Source organism: Pimephales promelas, chromosome 17 (genome assembly GCF_988280905.1).
Source record: "Pimephales promelas chromosome 17, fPimPro1.hap1.1, whole genome shotgun sequence".
In the NCBI taxonomy this organism is placed as follows: Eukaryota; Metazoa; Chordata; class Actinopteri; order Cypriniformes; family Leuciscidae; genus Pimephales; species Pimephales promelas.
The window spans coordinates 630,001-647,936 of record NC_142785.1 but is presented as its reverse complement, the minus strand read 5'-3'; the positions used below and the strand labels follow the sequence as shown (position 1 = coordinate 647,936).

General features: G+C 42.5%; 1 protein-coding gene across 5 annotated transcripts in view; it reads left to right on the top strand.

The window, feature by feature from the left end:
* LOC120464401 (putative uncharacterized protein MYH16) overlaps nucleotides 1–17,936 on the top strand; it is a 58,402-nt gene that overhangs the window by 31,544 nt on the left and 8,922 nt on the right. For all 5 annotated transcript variants that reach the window (XM_039653874.2, XM_039653876.2, XM_089121736.1 and 2 more), the window contains 8 exons: nucleotides 2,778–2,834; nucleotides 6,383–6,469; nucleotides 6,712–6,957; nucleotides 9,359–9,476; nucleotides 12,644–12,771; nucleotides 13,369–13,565; nucleotides 14,578–14,710; nucleotides 17,817–17,936. The exon at nucleotides 17,817–17,936 is cut by the window's right edge and continues 97 nt beyond it. In XM_039653874.2, the coding sequence (XP_039509808.2) occupies nucleotides 2,778–2,834; nucleotides 6,383–6,469; nucleotides 6,712–6,957; nucleotides 9,359–9,476; nucleotides 12,644–12,771; nucleotides 13,369–13,565; nucleotides 14,578–14,710; nucleotides 17,817–17,936 (1,086 nt within the window). The remainder of the gene's footprint in view (nucleotides 1–2,777; nucleotides 2,835–6,382; nucleotides 6,470–6,711; nucleotides 6,958–9,358; nucleotides 9,477–12,643; nucleotides 12,772–13,368; nucleotides 13,566–14,577; nucleotides 14,711–17,816) is intronic.

Below are 17,936 nucleotides of genomic sequence, written 5' to 3'. Positions count from 1 at the left end.
TGCCCCAAAGTCTTGGCTACAATAAAACATATTTTGAGGTTTACACATCTTTAGTGCTACATACAAAATATACATTTTATTAAACACACTTTGACCTTATGTGACAACGTGCCCCGATTGGGCCAACCAGATGAGGTGAGTTTTCACAATGGAACCTTCTTAAACATTATAGGCTTTTAAGATACTTTTGGACATTTTACAACAATGAGTGTGTTAGAGTGGGTGCGAGAGTGAGTGAGTGAGTGAGTGAGTGAGTGAGTGTGTGTGTGTGTGTGTGTGTGAGTGTGTGTGTGTGAGAGTGAGTGAGTGGGAGTGATTTGCTCAGTGAGTTTGAAGGGGGTGTGGATCTCCTCTCTCTCAGTCTGCTGAGGTGAGTGTGTGTGTGTCAGTCTGCTGAGGTGTGTGTGTGTGTGTGTGTGTCAGTCTGCTGAGGTGTGTGTGTGTCAGTCTGCTGAGGTGTGTGTGTGTCAGTCTGCTGAGGTGTGTGTGTGTGTGTTGCTCTGGCTGCTGTTTGTCGATGGCTGTTCTCTCCGCTGAAGTTCTTCGCTGGCATGTGAGTCTCTTCTTCTGTATTGATCCCACTTCGTAAATTAGCTTGTACTTCTGAAATGAATACTCGGAACGGACTCATTTGAATCTGTGTGTGTGTGAGTGAGTGTGTGTGAGAGTGTGTTGGATCTGAGGTTGTCAGCACATCTGTCCTCCAGCGAAACCGCTCACAAAACTTCCTTCCCGTGACAGAAAGAAGATATAATCTTCCACCGCACATAAAGATGAGGAATGCATCACTCCCGGTGTGTGTGTGTGTGTGTGAACATTTCCTAATATCTCTGTACAGGATGGTGATTAAAACTCTTCAGGAGCGAGTGTAAGGATGATTGATGTATTAAAGCTTGCCTGTGTTTGTCTCAGTAACGGTAGCTGGAGTGTCTGCTGTGATGTCTCCTCAGTCCTCCGCCGCTGTGGTTCAGACCGTATGATTATGGCGATATGATTTATGATTTTTATGCTTATCTTACACTCGGACACGTTTACTCTGGAAAGAAAGACAAAGACGTTTTCTTTCTCTCCATGCAGATGAATGCAGTATAACAAGGAAAACTGAAATTCGATTCAATTATTTCAAATGTGCTGTAAAATTATTTCATTAAATGAATGATATTCTTGTTTTGATATTGATGATTTAACAGTATAAATTTTAATACATTTCTAATGTTTTTTAATGAAATGTAAGGATGCATGAAATTGATTGAAAGTGACAGTAAAGACATTTATAATGTTACAAAAGATTCTATTTCAGATAAATGCTGTTCTTTTGAACTTTCTATTCATCAAAGAATGACGGTTTCCACAAAAATATGAAGTGTTTTCAACACTGATAATAATCATAACTGTGTGTTGATCATCAGATCCTCATATTAGAGTGATTTCCGGAGGATCATGTGACACTGAAGGAGTAATGATAATAAATTCAGCTTTGATCACAGGAATAATTACACTTTACTGGATATTCACAGAGAAAACAGATGATTTATATTGTTTGTTTTTGATCGAATAAATGGTGAGCAAATACTATAAACATGCATGATATGATTAGTTGTAGTATGCTACACCAAGTGTGTGTGTATGAGTGTAGTTGATCTCAGTGAGTGTCCAGAGTAAAGGCCCTTGAACACGGAGTCGTATGAATTTCCGTATGCGTTTTTTTCATATTGGTGATTCGGTGGCTCTGAATTGTCAAAACATCATTCAAACTCCATTAAAATTCTATTCAAACTCCATTCCAACTCCATTCCAACTCCATTCAAAATCCATTCAAACTTCATTCAAACTCCATTCAAACTCTATTCAAACTCAATTAAAACTCTATTCAAACTCCATTCAAACTTTAGTCAAACTCCATTGAAACTCCATTAAAACTCTATTCAAACTCCATTCAAACTCTATTCAAACTCCATTCAAACTTTATTCAAACTCCATTGAAACTCCATTCAAACTCCATTCAAACTCCATTCAAACTCTATTCAAACTCCATTCAAACGTCATTCAAACTCCATTAAAATTCTATTCAAACTCCATTCCAACTCCATTCCAACTCCATTCAAAATCCATTCAAACTTCATTCAAACTCTATTCAAACTCTATTCAAACTCAATTAAAACTCTATTCAAACTCCATTCAAACTTTAGTCAAACTCCATTGAAACTCCATTAAAACTCTATTCAAACTCCATTCAAACTCTATTCAAACTCCATTCAAACTTTATTCAAACTCCATTGAAACTCCATTAAAACTCCATTCAAACTCAATTCAAACTCCATTCAAACTCCATTCAAACTCTATTCAAACTCCATTCAAACGGCATTCAAACTCCATTCAAACTCCATTCAAACTCCATTCAAACTCTATTCAAACTCCATTCAAACTCCATTCAAAAACTCTATTCAAACTCCATTCAAACTTTATTCAAACTCCATTGAAACTCTATTAAAACTCTATTCAAACTCTATTAAAACTCCATTCAAACTTTATTCAAACTCTATTCAAACTCTATTCAAACTTCATTCAAACTGCTGCCTACGGATGTGAAAAACGCAGAAAATCTAATCGAACCCATTATGGTTTTATTTATGGCGGATGAAAGTTTGGGAGGCGGTGTGCCTAGCAATTGCCTAGCAACATTGACATAACGTGAGGTCGTATTTATTTTTTACCGTGCGACAATTTGGGACTGAGTGTGTAAGAGCCTTAACACAGATCCATGTCTCGTCCCACAGGCCCGAATCGAGGAGCTGGAGGAGGAACTGGAGGCAGAGAGAGCTTTACGGGCCAAGGTACAACACACACATCTCCTGAACACACACACACACACACACACACACATCTCCTGAACACACACATCTTCTGAACACACACACACACACACACATCTCCTGAGCACTGCTGTGAATCAACAGCAAGGTTTTGCATTTTTAATATATTGTATAATACTAGTCATAATAAGCGTTTTCCAGGACATGTTTCAGTAAATCACTCAGAAAACTTCATCAATTAGACCGGATCATTTTAGCATTAATGCGGTTCGATTCGGTTCGATCTGTGAATCGCTGTGGATCAGTTTAAAAGAATGATCTGTTGAAGAATCAACCATGAGCATCTGTGTGAGTCGTTTGACTTTGATATGAACCATGCCGCTGACCTGTGTGACCCTGAGCAGATCTGATGGGGATCAGTTGTCATGTGGACTGGGTTGTGTTGTGTATACTCTAGCAACGACCCAGAACACTCTTCCAACTGCCTAGCAACCCCCCAGAACACCATAGCAATTGCCTAGCAACACTCAAGAAACCAACCTAGCAACTACCCAGTACACTGCCTTGCATTGAAGCTCATGTGCCGTGACGCATCACTAGCTGCCACTCGCCCGCGTGATCAGACCGAAGCTGAGTGTGAGGTCACACACACTACATTTCACATCCACATTAGCTTGAGTTTCAGTGCGCTTGATCGTTCATGTGCTGTGATCTCGTAAATATGACATTTCCCCGTTTATTTCTGCCTAATCTCTGCTTGTGTAAATTATTAATCTCAGTGTGTGTGAGATGATGATATAATGATCCAGCCGCGAGCTACAGACCCTGAAGACGTGTTCGTGCTGGGTGGCGTCTCTACCGAGAGTCAAGCCCTGACTCGTGTGTGTGTGTGTGTGTATCATGAGTCCCTGCAGAGGACACACACACACACACACACACGCTGCATTGTTCTTGCACTGATAGCATCAGCACTGACTCCACAGAGCTTTCCACGGAGGAGTTCAAGCCCGGCTCACACACACACACACACACACACATGTACACACGTGCACATACACATGCACATACGCACATACACGGACTTACACATCAAACGCACATACACATGCACACACAACAATATAATAATACTAATAATAATTTAACTGATTTGAATAATAGAAGTCTATCGTGTGTTGTGTGTGTGTGCTAGGCCGGAGAGATGTGTGTTTAGTCCAGATTTGAGTGTGTCTGCTTCCCGGACGATGTTAGGAAGATTGTTCCAGAGTTTTGGTGCTAAATAGGAAAAGGATCTCCCGCCTGCAGTCGAGTTTGATATTCTCGGTATTATCATCTTAGAGATCGCAGTAGACGTGAAGGACTATAGTGCGTTAAGAGCTCGCTCAAGTGCTGGAGATAAACTGTTCAGTGCTTTATAAGTAATCAGCAATATTATAAAATGTATCCGATGTTTAATAGGCAGTCAATGACAGAACCGGGCTAATGTGGTCAATCTTCCTGGTTCTGGTAAGATCTGGAGCGGCTGCGTTTTGGACTCGCTGGAGTTTGTTTATTAAGCGTGCAGGACAAACACCCAGTAGATCATTACAGTCATCTAGCCTTGATGACATGAACGCATCAACTAACTGTTATATGGAATATATGGTGTAATTTACATATATTTTTAAGATGGAAAAATGTGGTTTACAGAAGCTATAAACATGGCTTTCAGATGAAAGATTGGGATTAAAGAGTGGGGCTGGGTATTGACACAAATTTCACAATTCGATTCGATTTCGATTCCGATTCAATATTGATTATTTTGGATATCAGTTCCAATAAATGGCAAATTTTCTCAAGGGAATCAAATCTCTTCACTAATGCTGTAAACTATGAGAGTCTAGTTGTAGCCTATAGGCTTCATTAGCCTAATATGAAGGTAATAATGAACTGTTTTGTAGCTATACAAACACTTAAATTACACTTTTATTTATTTTTATAATTAGAAGATTATATGAAATATAAACATTTAAATGGTGGCCAGATTTATTCAAATATGCATTAAATATTGAAGAACATTAAGATTATAATGCATATGTAATATGGTGTATATATTTAGCAAAATGCTCGTCTCTAGAGTTATTTTTTCTAGCTGACTAACGAGTTTATGTGGGTTTTCTGAGGTAAATATGACGATACATTGATTACAAGCTGTTTAACTGACGTCTTTCCACGGTTGAAACGCTGATTGAGCGAATCAATGCGACCTGATCCGGATTTGGATAAGTTGTCCTCTATCTTTAACACACTTTCAGATGCTCATTCATGTTTATTTGGTGCTGTGACTGGTATTATTAAGCCGGAAGAGAGATCAGCGCTGCTGCTTCTCCAGAGCGATCTCACGCCACAGCGACAAAACACTATTTATGTTTTTGAGTTTCTAAAGAAAATGGACGTAATTTGAAAATTGAGACTTTGTTTCATATCAATAGTAACAAAGGACAAAGATTATTGCGATTTGTTGGATGCGCGCAGCCGTGATACAATGATCCATTCATTCAAATGAAACAGGATGACTAATTGATTCTTGAGATTTAACTTAAGAATCGATATCGGTTCGTAAAAATGAGAATTAATTAATATCGAGAAATCAATATTTATTACCCAGCCCTATTAAAGAGCGTATCAATCAATCAGCAGGTATTGGTGATCAGAAGCCTGACTGACGGAGTCATCTCGAACGTCACTTCATAAAGCAGAAGATTGGTGTAATAATAATCAGTACTAACTTTAGCAGACCGCTGTACTGGACTAGTGAATGAGAGCAGCCTTCATGCCATGCAGGGGTCAAAGGTCATGAGGAAATATTGATCATGTGTAATCTTGCGCTGATCATCTGTCAGGATCAGCTTCTGTAATTCCTCAGTTTCACGGATTGTGTCTGTTCTAGCGCATCATCCTCATCTTCTGTGTTTATAAGTGAAGAAACACACTTTTGCGCTGCAGATATGCTTTCATGTGTTGTTGTACACACAAATGTCTTTGTTGATTTTAATAAGCATCTGCTGGACAGACGTGTGTTTCTGAGTTCATGTGTGTTGTGTTAAAGTGTTGTGATGATCCTGACGCCGGCTTCAGGCTCTTGGAGAGCGTTCAAACTCTAATGTTTTTAATCTTTACCTTCTGTAATATGATGTTATGTTTTAACACACGCTAGAAGTGTGTGTGTGTGTGTTAATACATCAGACTAGACGATGTTATGCTTGTTTATAATCACTTCCCCACATCTGTCACCAGCTCAACACACACTCTACACACACACACACACACACACACACTCTCTCTCTTTCTCTCTCTCACACTCTACACACACACAATCTCACTTTCACACACTCTCTCTCTCTCTCTCACACACACACACATACACACACTCTACACACATACATACTTGGGATGAGCTTCGGTCATGTGATCATGTGTGATGTGTGTTTATGTCATGTGATCGTGTGTGATGTGTGTTTGTGTCATGTAATTATGTGTGTGTGTGTGTGTGTGTGTGTGTGTGTGTGTGTGTGTGTGTGTGTGTTGAGGTGGAGAAGCAGCGCGCGGATCTGACTCGGGATCTGGAGGAGTTGTCAGACCGGCTGGAGGAAGCAGGAGGAGCCACGGCCTCTCAGGTCTCAGATCAGCCTTATCTGATTCTTACAGGGATTCTCACTGCCTACATACATTGATTATTTAAAAAATAGTAAAGTAAAATCAAATTGCACACTTCAAATACACACTACTGTGAGATATGTCAGATTTTCCCATGTTGATTGCACTGGATTCTTTCCGCACGCGTAAGAAATCTATTTGATGTCTCCAAAAGACCTGATTCTTCCCTGAAATGTGTGTGTGTGTGTGTGTGTGTGTGCAGATGGAGATGAATAAGAAGCGAGAGCAGGAGCTGCAGAGGTTGCGGCGAGAGCTGGATGAGTCTGCGCTGCAGGCGGAGTCGATGTCCGCCGCTCTGAGGAAGAGACACTCTGAAGCACTGGCTGAACTGGGAGACCAGTGTGAGAGTCTGCAGAGGACCAGAGCCAAACTGGAGAAGGAGAAGCAGAGTCTGCGGCTGGAGGTCGACGACATGACGGCTTCCCTCGACACACTGCAGAAAGCCAAGGTCAGAGACCCTCAACGTCACGTTTACAGGAACTTACACAGAAGTGTGCGATGTTGATGACCAGCTCACCACCTTAGACTCGTTTGAGTGTTTCAGCAAGAACTATTTTAAATGCTTTTTGCTTATTCTGCTCTGTGTAGATCGTCTCAGGCCTTTCATCAGGTCTGTGTGACATGAGCAAGTTAAAGGGATAGTTCACTTTAAAATGAAAACTAGCCCATGAATTACTCGCCCTCGAGGCATCCTACGTGTATATTATATCAAAAACTGTCCTGGCTCTTCCAAGCTTTATAATGGCAGTGAATGGCCATAAGTCCATAAAAGTGCATCTGTCCATCATAAAAGTGCATCTGTCCATCATAAAAGTGCATCTATCCATCATAAAAGTCCATCTCTCCATCATAAAAGTGCATCTGTCCATCATAAAAGTGGATCTATCCATCATAAAAGTGCATCTGTCCATCATAAAAGTGCATCTATCCGTGATAAAAGTGCATCTATCATCATAAAAGTGCATCTATCATCATAAAAGTGCATCCATCCATCATAAAAGTGCATCCATCCATCATAAAAGTGCATCTATCATCATAAAAGTGCATCTGTCCATCATAAAAGTGCATCTGTCCATCATAAAAGTGCATCTTTCCATCATAAAAGTGCATCTGTCCATCATAAAAGTGCATCTGTCCATCATAAAAGTGCATCTATCCATCATAAAAGTGCATCTATCCATCATAAAAGTGCATCTGTCCATCATAAAAGTGCATCCATCCATCATAAAAGTGCATCTATCATCATAAAAGTGTATCTATCATCATAAAAGTGCATCCATCCATCATAAAAGTGCATCCATCCATCATAAAAGTGCATCTATCATCATAAAAGTGCATCTGTCCATCATAAAAGTGCATCTGTCCATCATAAAAGTGCATCTGTCCATCATAAAAGTGCATCTTTCCATCATAAAAGTGCATCTGTCCATCATAAAAGTGCATCCGTCCATCATAAAAGTGCATCTATCCATCATAAAAGTGCATCTATCCATCATAAAAGTGCATCTATCCATCATAAAAGTGCATCTGTCCATCATAAAAGTGCATCCATCCATCATAAAAGTGCATCTATCCATCATAAAAGTGCATCTATCCATCATAAAAGTGCATCTATCCGTGATAAAAGTGCATCTATCATCATAAAAGTGCATCTGTCCATCATAAAAGTGCATCTGTCCATCATAAAAGTGCATCTGTCCATCATAAAAGTGCATCTTTCCATCATAAAAGTGCATCTGTCCATCATAAAAGTGCATCCATCCATCATAAAAGTGCATCTATCCATCATAAAAGTGCATCTGTCCATCATAAAAGTGCATCCTTTCATCATAAAAGTGCATCTATCCATCATAAAAGTGCATCTGTCCATCATAAAAGTGCATCCATCCATCATAAAAGTGCATCTGTCCATCATAAAAGTGAATCTATTCATCATAAAAGTGCATCTATCATCATAAAAGTGCATCTATCCATCATAAAAGTGCATCCATCCATCATAAAAGTGCATCTATCATCATAAAAGTGCATCTATCCATCATAAAAGTGCATCCATCCATCATAAAAGTGCATCTATCATCATAAAAGTGCATCTATCCATCATAAAAGTGCATCCATCCATCATAAAAGTGCATCTATCATCATAAAAGTGCATCTATCCATCATAAAAGTGCATCTGTCCATCATAAAAGTGCATCTGTCCATCATAAAAGTGCATCTGTCCATTATAAAAGTGCTCCACGGGTTAATAAAGGCCTTCTGAAGCGAAGCGATGGGTTTGTGGAAGAAAAAATATTTAAAACTTTATAAAGTAAAATAAATCGGCCAAACGAACAAATAGATTCCACTTATTAAGCCTAAAGCCCAACTTATGCAAGTAATGCGACGTACTGCTGATATTTAGGCTACGCCATGATGCAGTACGCACACACTCACTACTCACACACTACACAATTTCTGACGTCACAAGTTGCGTAAGTTGTGCTTTAGGCGTACATAGACTATATATTTTCGTTTGGCCGGAAGCTAGAATTTTACTTTGTAACGTGTTCAATATGGATATTTTTCTTACACAAACTCATTGGCTTCTCTTCAGTTGGCTGTTATTAACCCCTGGAGCCTCTGGAGCACTTTATGACGGATAGATGCACTTTAATTCACTGCCATTCTAAAGCTTGAAAGAGCCAGGACATTTTTTAATATAACTCTGATCGTATTCGTCTGAAGAAGAATGTCATATACACCTAGGATGACTTGAGGGAGAGTAAATCATGGGGTAAGTTTCATTTTAAAGTGAACTACTCCTTAAAGCACTGATAAATCACAGCTGATATGATCACGTGTCCCACCAGGCCTCGACTGACACACAGCTTAGGAAACTAGAGGAGCTTCTGTGTGAATCCAACACCAGGAGTGAAGACCTGCAGAAAACCGTCAGTGAAGTCACTGCTGCCAAGAACAGACTCTCAGGTGATGCTCCTCTCACTGAATTACCTGAATTACACTGCCGGTCTTTAGTGTGGGGCAGTACGCACCTCTCTATTCATCAAAGAATCCTGAAAATGAAAATATATTCTACTTTATCCTACTACAGTCAAATATAACAGGAATGTGTGTGTAAAAGCATTTCTTATTTATGAAACTAATCAATTTCTGTGCAACTAAAGATGTTCTTCTAGTAAACCTCAGCTTTTGTTTCAGTTCTGACCACAAACACAGTGTCCAGACAGGAATATTTTAGATTCATTGATCTCGTATGCGTCTTTTTGTGACATACTCAACATTATCTTGGTGGCAAATCAGCACAATTTACAACAACATTATCAAGCGGACTAACCGATGAAAAATTACTTGTTTTGGGATTGGAAATATCGAATATGGATGTGAAGAAACGTCTCTGGTTACGACTGTAGCCCTAGTTCCCTGAGAAGGTGAATTGCATGATAACGTCTGAAGCACTTGTATCTAGTAGTCCAATGGCGAGAGTAAATGTCTCGGGTGATGTCACAACCAGGAAAGGATAACAGCCCACCCGGTCTGACCTTAGCTTCGATTTAGCCGAAACAGGCCGATCACAGGGATGTAGGACGTATCGCAGCATCGCATTCCCTTTTAAGGGAACTAGGGTTACACTCATGACCTGAGATGTTACCTTTCGAGTCCTGACAAAAGTGATTGCAATTGCAAACTTCTTGAAGGGATACCCCTGACAGTAGGGCCTTGGAGGCCGCCATACTCCTTGTTGAATGGGCTCTAATAGCCAGAGGTGAAGGCTGGCCCGAAACCTCATAAGCAAGAGAGGTCGCCTCAACAATCCACTTGCTAACAGTCTGCTTGGATGCATGAGGCCTTTCTTAGGAGACCCAAAGCACACTAAAAGTTTATCAGACTTTCGCCGCTTTGTGGACATAGTTGTCTAGTGTTCTGACTAGACAGATGAGGTTAAATTTTTCAAGGTCTTGTTCCTTGAAAGGAGGAGGACAGAATGCCTGCAGAATGATAGGCCACGGAGCGTTAGTTGGAACTTTCAGTACATATCCTGGCTTAGGATAGAGGAAAGTCCATGGTGATACCGTTAAGGCCTGAAGATCTCCTACTCTCTTTAGTGAGGTAATAGCTACAAGGAACACAGTTTTGAGGGTCATAAACATTTCTGAGATTAAATAGGCTCGAAGGGAGCGCCAGATGAGCCTTCTAGAACCAGTGCCAGATCCCAAGTTGGAACTCTGGTACAAACTGTAGGCCTCAGGCTGTCTCACCTTACAGATAGACCACCCAAGGGACATGGTAAGCTGCTATGGCGGCAACATATACCTTCAGTGTGGAAGGAGATAACCCTGATGAGAAACGATCTTGAAGGAACTCTTGTATTGAACCCACAGGGAAATTAACTGGATCCCATTGTTGTAGATTACTCCAAGAAGTAAAAACTCTCCACTTCAGGGCGTATAGCTTCCTCTTGGTAGATCAGTATGGTCTCTACAACCTCGGTTGAGAGACCAGAGTCTATGAGTCGAGCCCCATCAGAGGCCAGACCCACAGGTTGAACGTTTCTGGTCGGGGATGGAGAATTGCTCCCCTCCCTGCCTGAGTTAAAAGGTCTCTGCTGACCGGCAGCTTCAGGGAAGAGTCGTTGAGAAGGGATATTAGGTCAGAGAACCATGGAGCAACAAGCAGTAAACTCATTTTATCTTGGCTGACTTTCTTCAGACCTCTTGGGAACATTGCAATCGGGGGAAATGCGTACAGATGCAGCCACAGCCACTTCTGTACCAGTGCATCCAGTCCAAATCGAGCTGGGTGTGTGTCAGAGAGAGAGAACCACAGTGGACAGTGTGTCATGTCCTGAGATGCAAACAGATCCACCTCTGCTTGGCCATAAACCTCCCAAATGTGCTCCACCATTCCCCGGGCCTCAGCCCCTGTCTTGACAGTATATCTGCTCCTACATTTTGATGTCCCCAAATATAAACTGGTCTCAGGGAGAGCATCTTCCCTAGGGACCACAATATAATCTGGTGCTCCAGTTTGCACAGTGGGCATGAATGCAGACCCCCTTGACCTCTCAAGGCTGGTCTCTGGTGTAATAAGAGCAGCCACTTCGGTGACCTGAAGCATACTGGCAGGAAACAACCGATTTGACTCACTTTCGACCCTCCTTGGAGGGTGCGAGTCTGATCCAGTGTTGTGGTGACGATAGATAAGGAGCTGGCTGGAAACTGCTGCGCCCGAGGCACTGTGGGTGGCAGGGTTGGCAGAACGGCCTCCTGAGGGCACTGAGGTCTGAGCGAGCACTGTATAATGATGTGAACACCGCTCCACCCTGGTTGGGGCTTCCCTCAGAGGTCGGACCTGTGGCACCTGGACCTCTTCTTTGCTGAAGCCTTCTTCACGAGCAGAATGGTCCTCAGATCGGTCTGCTGATTAGGAGACTTTGGCGGAGGGTTTGTGGTGTCCCGAAGAGGCTAAGGGGTGATCCAGCAGGAAATATTTATCTTTGATCTCAGATAAATTTAACCAAAAGTGTCTCTCCAAAGCCACATTAGATATCATAGACCACCAAATAGCACGAGCAGTCTCTTTTGTTTCCCGAAGAGACAAATCGGTGGCCCGACGCAGTTCTCGAATTAGTCTCCAGGTCCCTCAGCAGGTCAGCCTGATATGCCTGTAATATAGCCGTAGTATGAAGGCATGCCCCGGTCTGACCTGCTGCTGTATATGCTTTTCCCCACTAGTGTTGATTTATGTTTTCAATGGCCTAGTTGGCAGAATTGGGGACTTCAGGGACCATGCTGATGCTGTTGACAGATAGCTCGCGAGCGTCTGGCATCGCCACTTAATCTAAATATACGTGGTCCTGGGGGCTAAATACACTTCCTGTAAGTCAAGAAGTATTAAAAAACAACATCTAAACGGATATTATGATATCTTTAACAAACTTTTCTTTTGGTATCTTCATTTTAAGGTCCTGAGAGGAACTATTTTATTTTTCCTACCTAGTGCAAAATAGATTTTTTAAAAGGAAATTCCAATTAAAACACAGACCTGTGACCAAAATACCCATAAAGATGTACAAGGGTTAATCCGATTAAGCGTTTGTTCAAGTGGTTTAAAAGTGTTCAATCTTGCCTTTGCAGTTGAAAACAATGAGCTTGCCAGGCAAATAGAGGATCTGGAGAACAAGGGCATCCACATGAGCCGCTCCAGAACCCTGTTGATGTCCCAACATGAGGAGCTCAAGAAACAGCTCGAGGAAGAGCTCAAGGTGAGTGTGATCCCAGCAAGCAATAGCCGTCATTTCTCCGTCTAGGTTAACTATAGACCCGATATAGTCCAGCTATGAGTAGGTTAACTATAGACCCGATATAGTCCGGCTATGAGTAGGTTAACTATAGACCCGATATAGTCCGGCTATGAGTAGGTTAACTATAGACCCGATATAGTCCAGCTATGAGTAGGTTAACTATAGACCCGATATAGTCCAGCTATGAGTAGGTTAACTATAGACCCGATATAGTCCAGCTATGAGTAGGTTAACTATAGACCCGATATAGTCCGGCTATGAGTAGATTAACTATAGACCCGATATAGTCCAGCTATGAGTAGATTAACTATAGACCCGATATAGTCCAGCTATGAGTAGATTAACTATAGACCCGATATAGTCCGGCTATGAGTAGGTTAACTATAGACCCGATATAGTCCAGCTATGAGTAGGCTAACTATAGACCCGATATAGTCCGGCTATGAGTAGGTTAACTATAGACCCGATATAGTCCGTTTGGACGGCTATTAGACGTCTTTTAAACTTGTCTGGTGAGGATCCAGGCGGTGTGTGAGTGACGTGGTTGTGTGTGTTCAGGCTAAAGAGGCGTTGAGCGGTGCCCTGTCTGCGGTTCGCCAGGAGTGTGTGGTGTTGAAGGAGCAGTTTGAGGAGGAACAAGAGAGCAAACAGGAGCTCCAGCGTCTCGTCTCTAAACTCAACAGTGAAATCACGCTCTGGAGGAGCCGTCTCGAGGCCGATGCCATCCAGCACTGCGACGAGCTCGAGGAAACCAAGTACGCATCAATGGTGTAAACACAATACTGACACACCGAATGTGTTTCCAGGTCAAAAATGAACTGCATTTTGAAATTGCATATAAATGTCTCGTTGTGCAGTATTATGTGTGTATTAGAGCTGTGCGATTCAGTCCATCATTTTATCCCTTAAAGCTCATCTTTTTCCTTGAATAAAAATAAGAATAAATAGCTTGAATGTAACTCGACACGCTTGCATCATTTAGTTTACGTTATTCTATGAATATGCAAATGAGCCCCGCCTCCACTAACTCCCTAGATTAGTAGAGCTGCACGTTTAATTGTTAAATTATTAGGCAATAATTGTTAGTGCAATGCATTGTACTATAATGTTTAATAGACACCCAGATTATTACTGTATACTGTATCAGTGTAACTTTTAAAGTGCAACTATTGTTTTCCCAATATTCCCTTTCATGCCGTGTGTAATAAAGCTGTGTGGCTAACACTTTACAATAAGATTCATTTAGTTAACATTGGTTAATGTATTAATTAACATGAGCAATACATTTCTTACAATATTTATTAATGTTTGTTAATGTTAGTTAATAATAATCCAGCTGTTCTTTGTTAGTTCACAGTGCAGTAACTAATGTTAACTAATAAAACCTTAGATTTTAATAACGTTTTAGTAAATGTTGAGATTAATATTACCTAAGATTAATAAATGCTGATGAAGTATTGATCATTATGAGCTCATGTTCACTAATGCTCCTTATTATAAAGTGTTACCGCTGTTTGTGAATGTAAACGTTCTGTAAAATTGTAAAGTCACGATAAATAAAGTTATTGTCTCCCAAAAGAAAGAATGGACTCTGAACACACACTCATCCAGATCAAACCCAAGTCTGGATTACGTGATCTAATCCCGTTTCAGAATCCTTTTTACTCTTTAATAACCCATTTTTTAAGATTTGATCCGATCCACTTCTTTGGAGCAACATCAGCATGCCGTCTGTCCCGGTCTCCTCAGTAACGCTGTGTGTTTCAGGAAGAAGCTGTGTGTGCGGCTGCAGGAGGCCGAGGAGGCGCTGGAAGCCATGCAGACCAAGAGCTCCAGCCTGGAGAAGAGCAAGCAGCGTCTGCAGGGCGAGCTGGAGGAGCTGAGTGCGGATCTGGAGAAGGTCAGAACCCGTCTCTGATCCACACTGTCACGCACGCGTCTCTCTAAGGCCATGCAAGCAGAGCAGAGACACACAGGGCAATGGATGAAAAGCTGAATTTCTTTTTTAAAGGGACAGTTCACCCAAAAATGAAAATTACCTTATGATGTACTCGCCGTCAAGTCATCCTAGGTGTATATGACATTCTTCTTTCAGACGAATACAATCAGAGTTTCGGATAACACTTTATTTTATCCTTTTGAACATCCTGTGGACTATAAGTAACTTAGCAACTACATGTCACTTAACTCTCATTAGAGTATGAGTAGACTCTGCTTAATATCTGCTAACTCTTTATTGTGATGCTCCTCCAACAGACAATCTACTGACTATAATATATCTGTCAAACATGTATATAACATCTGGAACAATCCGGATTAAAACACACACACAAATGAAGGCATACGACTATAGAGCATCCCCAATGCAGAACACACATTCACACACACACACACCCCTAGGAGTTCCCATTGGGAGGTCATATAAACGGGCCAATGGGTTTTTTCTCCACTGTTTTTTCTTTCACATAAAAATTAATCCGTCACAAAGCAGACAGATGTGAAGTGATCAGATTTGAAAAACATTTACAGTGAAGAACGTAAACGACTCTTAAACTTCACCAAACAAATTGTTAATGTCTAAATATATACTGGGATGCATTCTGATGACAACACCTGAAGGAGGTGCCTTTAGGACCGGGAGCAGCTCATGTGTCCAGAGGAGCTTTAAGGCCATCTAGTGGCAAGAGTCGTGAAATATCTTATATTATAGACACCCAATGTGAGAGTTTTAACTTTTCTAACACGTTTTTTTGCATGTAATAGAGATATTTTGTATTTAAGTTGAAATAATGTAAAAAAAAAAATTGCTTAAATTAAGTTATTCAATTAGAACAATTTTCTTAAAACAATAGAAAATCATTCAATTTAAATGATATAAGCTTTCTGTAAAAAAAAAAAAACTAATTAGTATGTATAATTTTAGGGCTTTGGGTCATTTGCCATACATCAACCCACCCATCCACCCATCCATCCACCCACCCATCCATCCATCCACCCATCCATCCACCCACCCATCCATCCACCCACCCATCCATCCATCCACCCACCCATCCATCCATCCACCCATCCATCCACCCACCCATCCATCCATCCATCCACCCATCCATCCACCATCCATCCATCCATCCATCCATCCACCATCCATCCATCCATCCACGATCCATCCATCCACCATCCATCCATCCACCCACCCACCATCCATCCACCATCCATCCATCCATCCACCATCCATCCATCCATTCATCCACGATCCATCCATCCATCCACCCACCCACCATCCATCCATCCATCCATCCACCATCCATCCACCCATCCATCCATCCATCCATCCACCATCCATCCATCCATCCACCCATCCATCCATCCACCATCCATCCATCCATCCATCCACCCATCCATCCACCATCCATCCACCATCCTTCCATCCATCCATCCATCCATCCATCCACCCATCCATCCACCATCCATCCATCCATCCATCCACCATCCATCCATCCACGATCCATCCATCCACCATCCATCCACCCACCCACCATCCATCCATCCATCCATCCATCCACCATCCATCCATCCATCCATCCACCCACCCACCCACCCACCCACCCACCCATCCATCCATGCATCCATTCATTGATTTATCCATCCATCCATCCATCCATCGACCCACCCACCCATCCATCCACCATCCATCCATCCATCCACCATCCTTCCATCCATCCATCCATCCATCCATCCACCATCCTTCCATCCATCCATCCATCCACCCACCCATCCATCCATGCATCCATTCATTGATTTATCCATCCATCCATCCATCCATCCATCCATCGACCCACCCACCCATCCATCCACCATCCATCCATCCACCCACCCACCCATCCATCCATCCATCCATCCATTCATCCATCGACCCACCCATCCATCCACCATCCATCCATCCATCCACCATCCATCCACCCTCCCACCCACCCACCCATCCATCCATCCATCCATCCATCCATCCACCATCCATCCATCCATCCATCCACCCATCCATCCACCCATCCATCCATCCATCCACCATCCATCCATCCATCCATCCACCCATCCATCCATCCACCATCCATCCATCCATCCATCCACCCATCCATCCATCCACCATCCATCCATCCATCCATCCATCCATCCATCCATCCACCCATCCATCCACCATCCATCCATCCATCCATCCACCATCCATCCATCCACAATCCATCCATCCACCATCCATCCATCCATCCACCCACCCACCCACCCATCCATCCATGCATCCATTCATTGATTTATCCATCCATCCATCCATCCATCGACCCACCCACCCATCCATCCACCATCCATCCATCCATCCACCATCCTTCCATCCATCCATCCATCCACCATCCTTCCATCCATCCATCCATCCACCCACCCATCCATCCATGCATCCATTCATTGATTTATCCATCCATCCATCCATCCATCGACCCACCCACCCATCCATCCATCCATCCATCCATCCATCCACCATCCTTCCATCCATCCATCCATCCACCATCCTTCCATCCATCCATCCATCCACCCACCCATCCATCCATGCATCTATTCATTGATTTATCCATCCATCCATCCATCCATCCATCCATCGACCCACCCACCCATCCATCCACCATCCATCCATCCACCCACCCACCCACCCATCCATCCATCCATCCATCCATCCATTCATCCATCGACCCACCCACCCATCCATCCACCATCCATCCATCCACCCACCCACCCACCCATCCATCCATCCATCCATCCATTCATCCATCGACCCACCCATCCATCCACCATCCATCCATCCATCCACCATCCATCCACCCTCCCACCCACCCACCCATCCATCCATCCATGCATCCATCCATTGATTTATCCACCCATCCATCCATCCATCTTCTGTTAAATGTGCAGGCCTGCTGGGCTCTGTATGGAGCTGCTCTTTCCTCAGTAATCGTCTTGTCCTGCAGGCGAGCGCCATGTCTTCAGTGCTGGAGAAGAAGCAGAGGATGATGGACAAGCATGTGAGCGAGTGGAGGCAGAAGTGTGAGGATCTGCTGAGCGAGGTGGAGAACTGCCAGAAGGAGAGT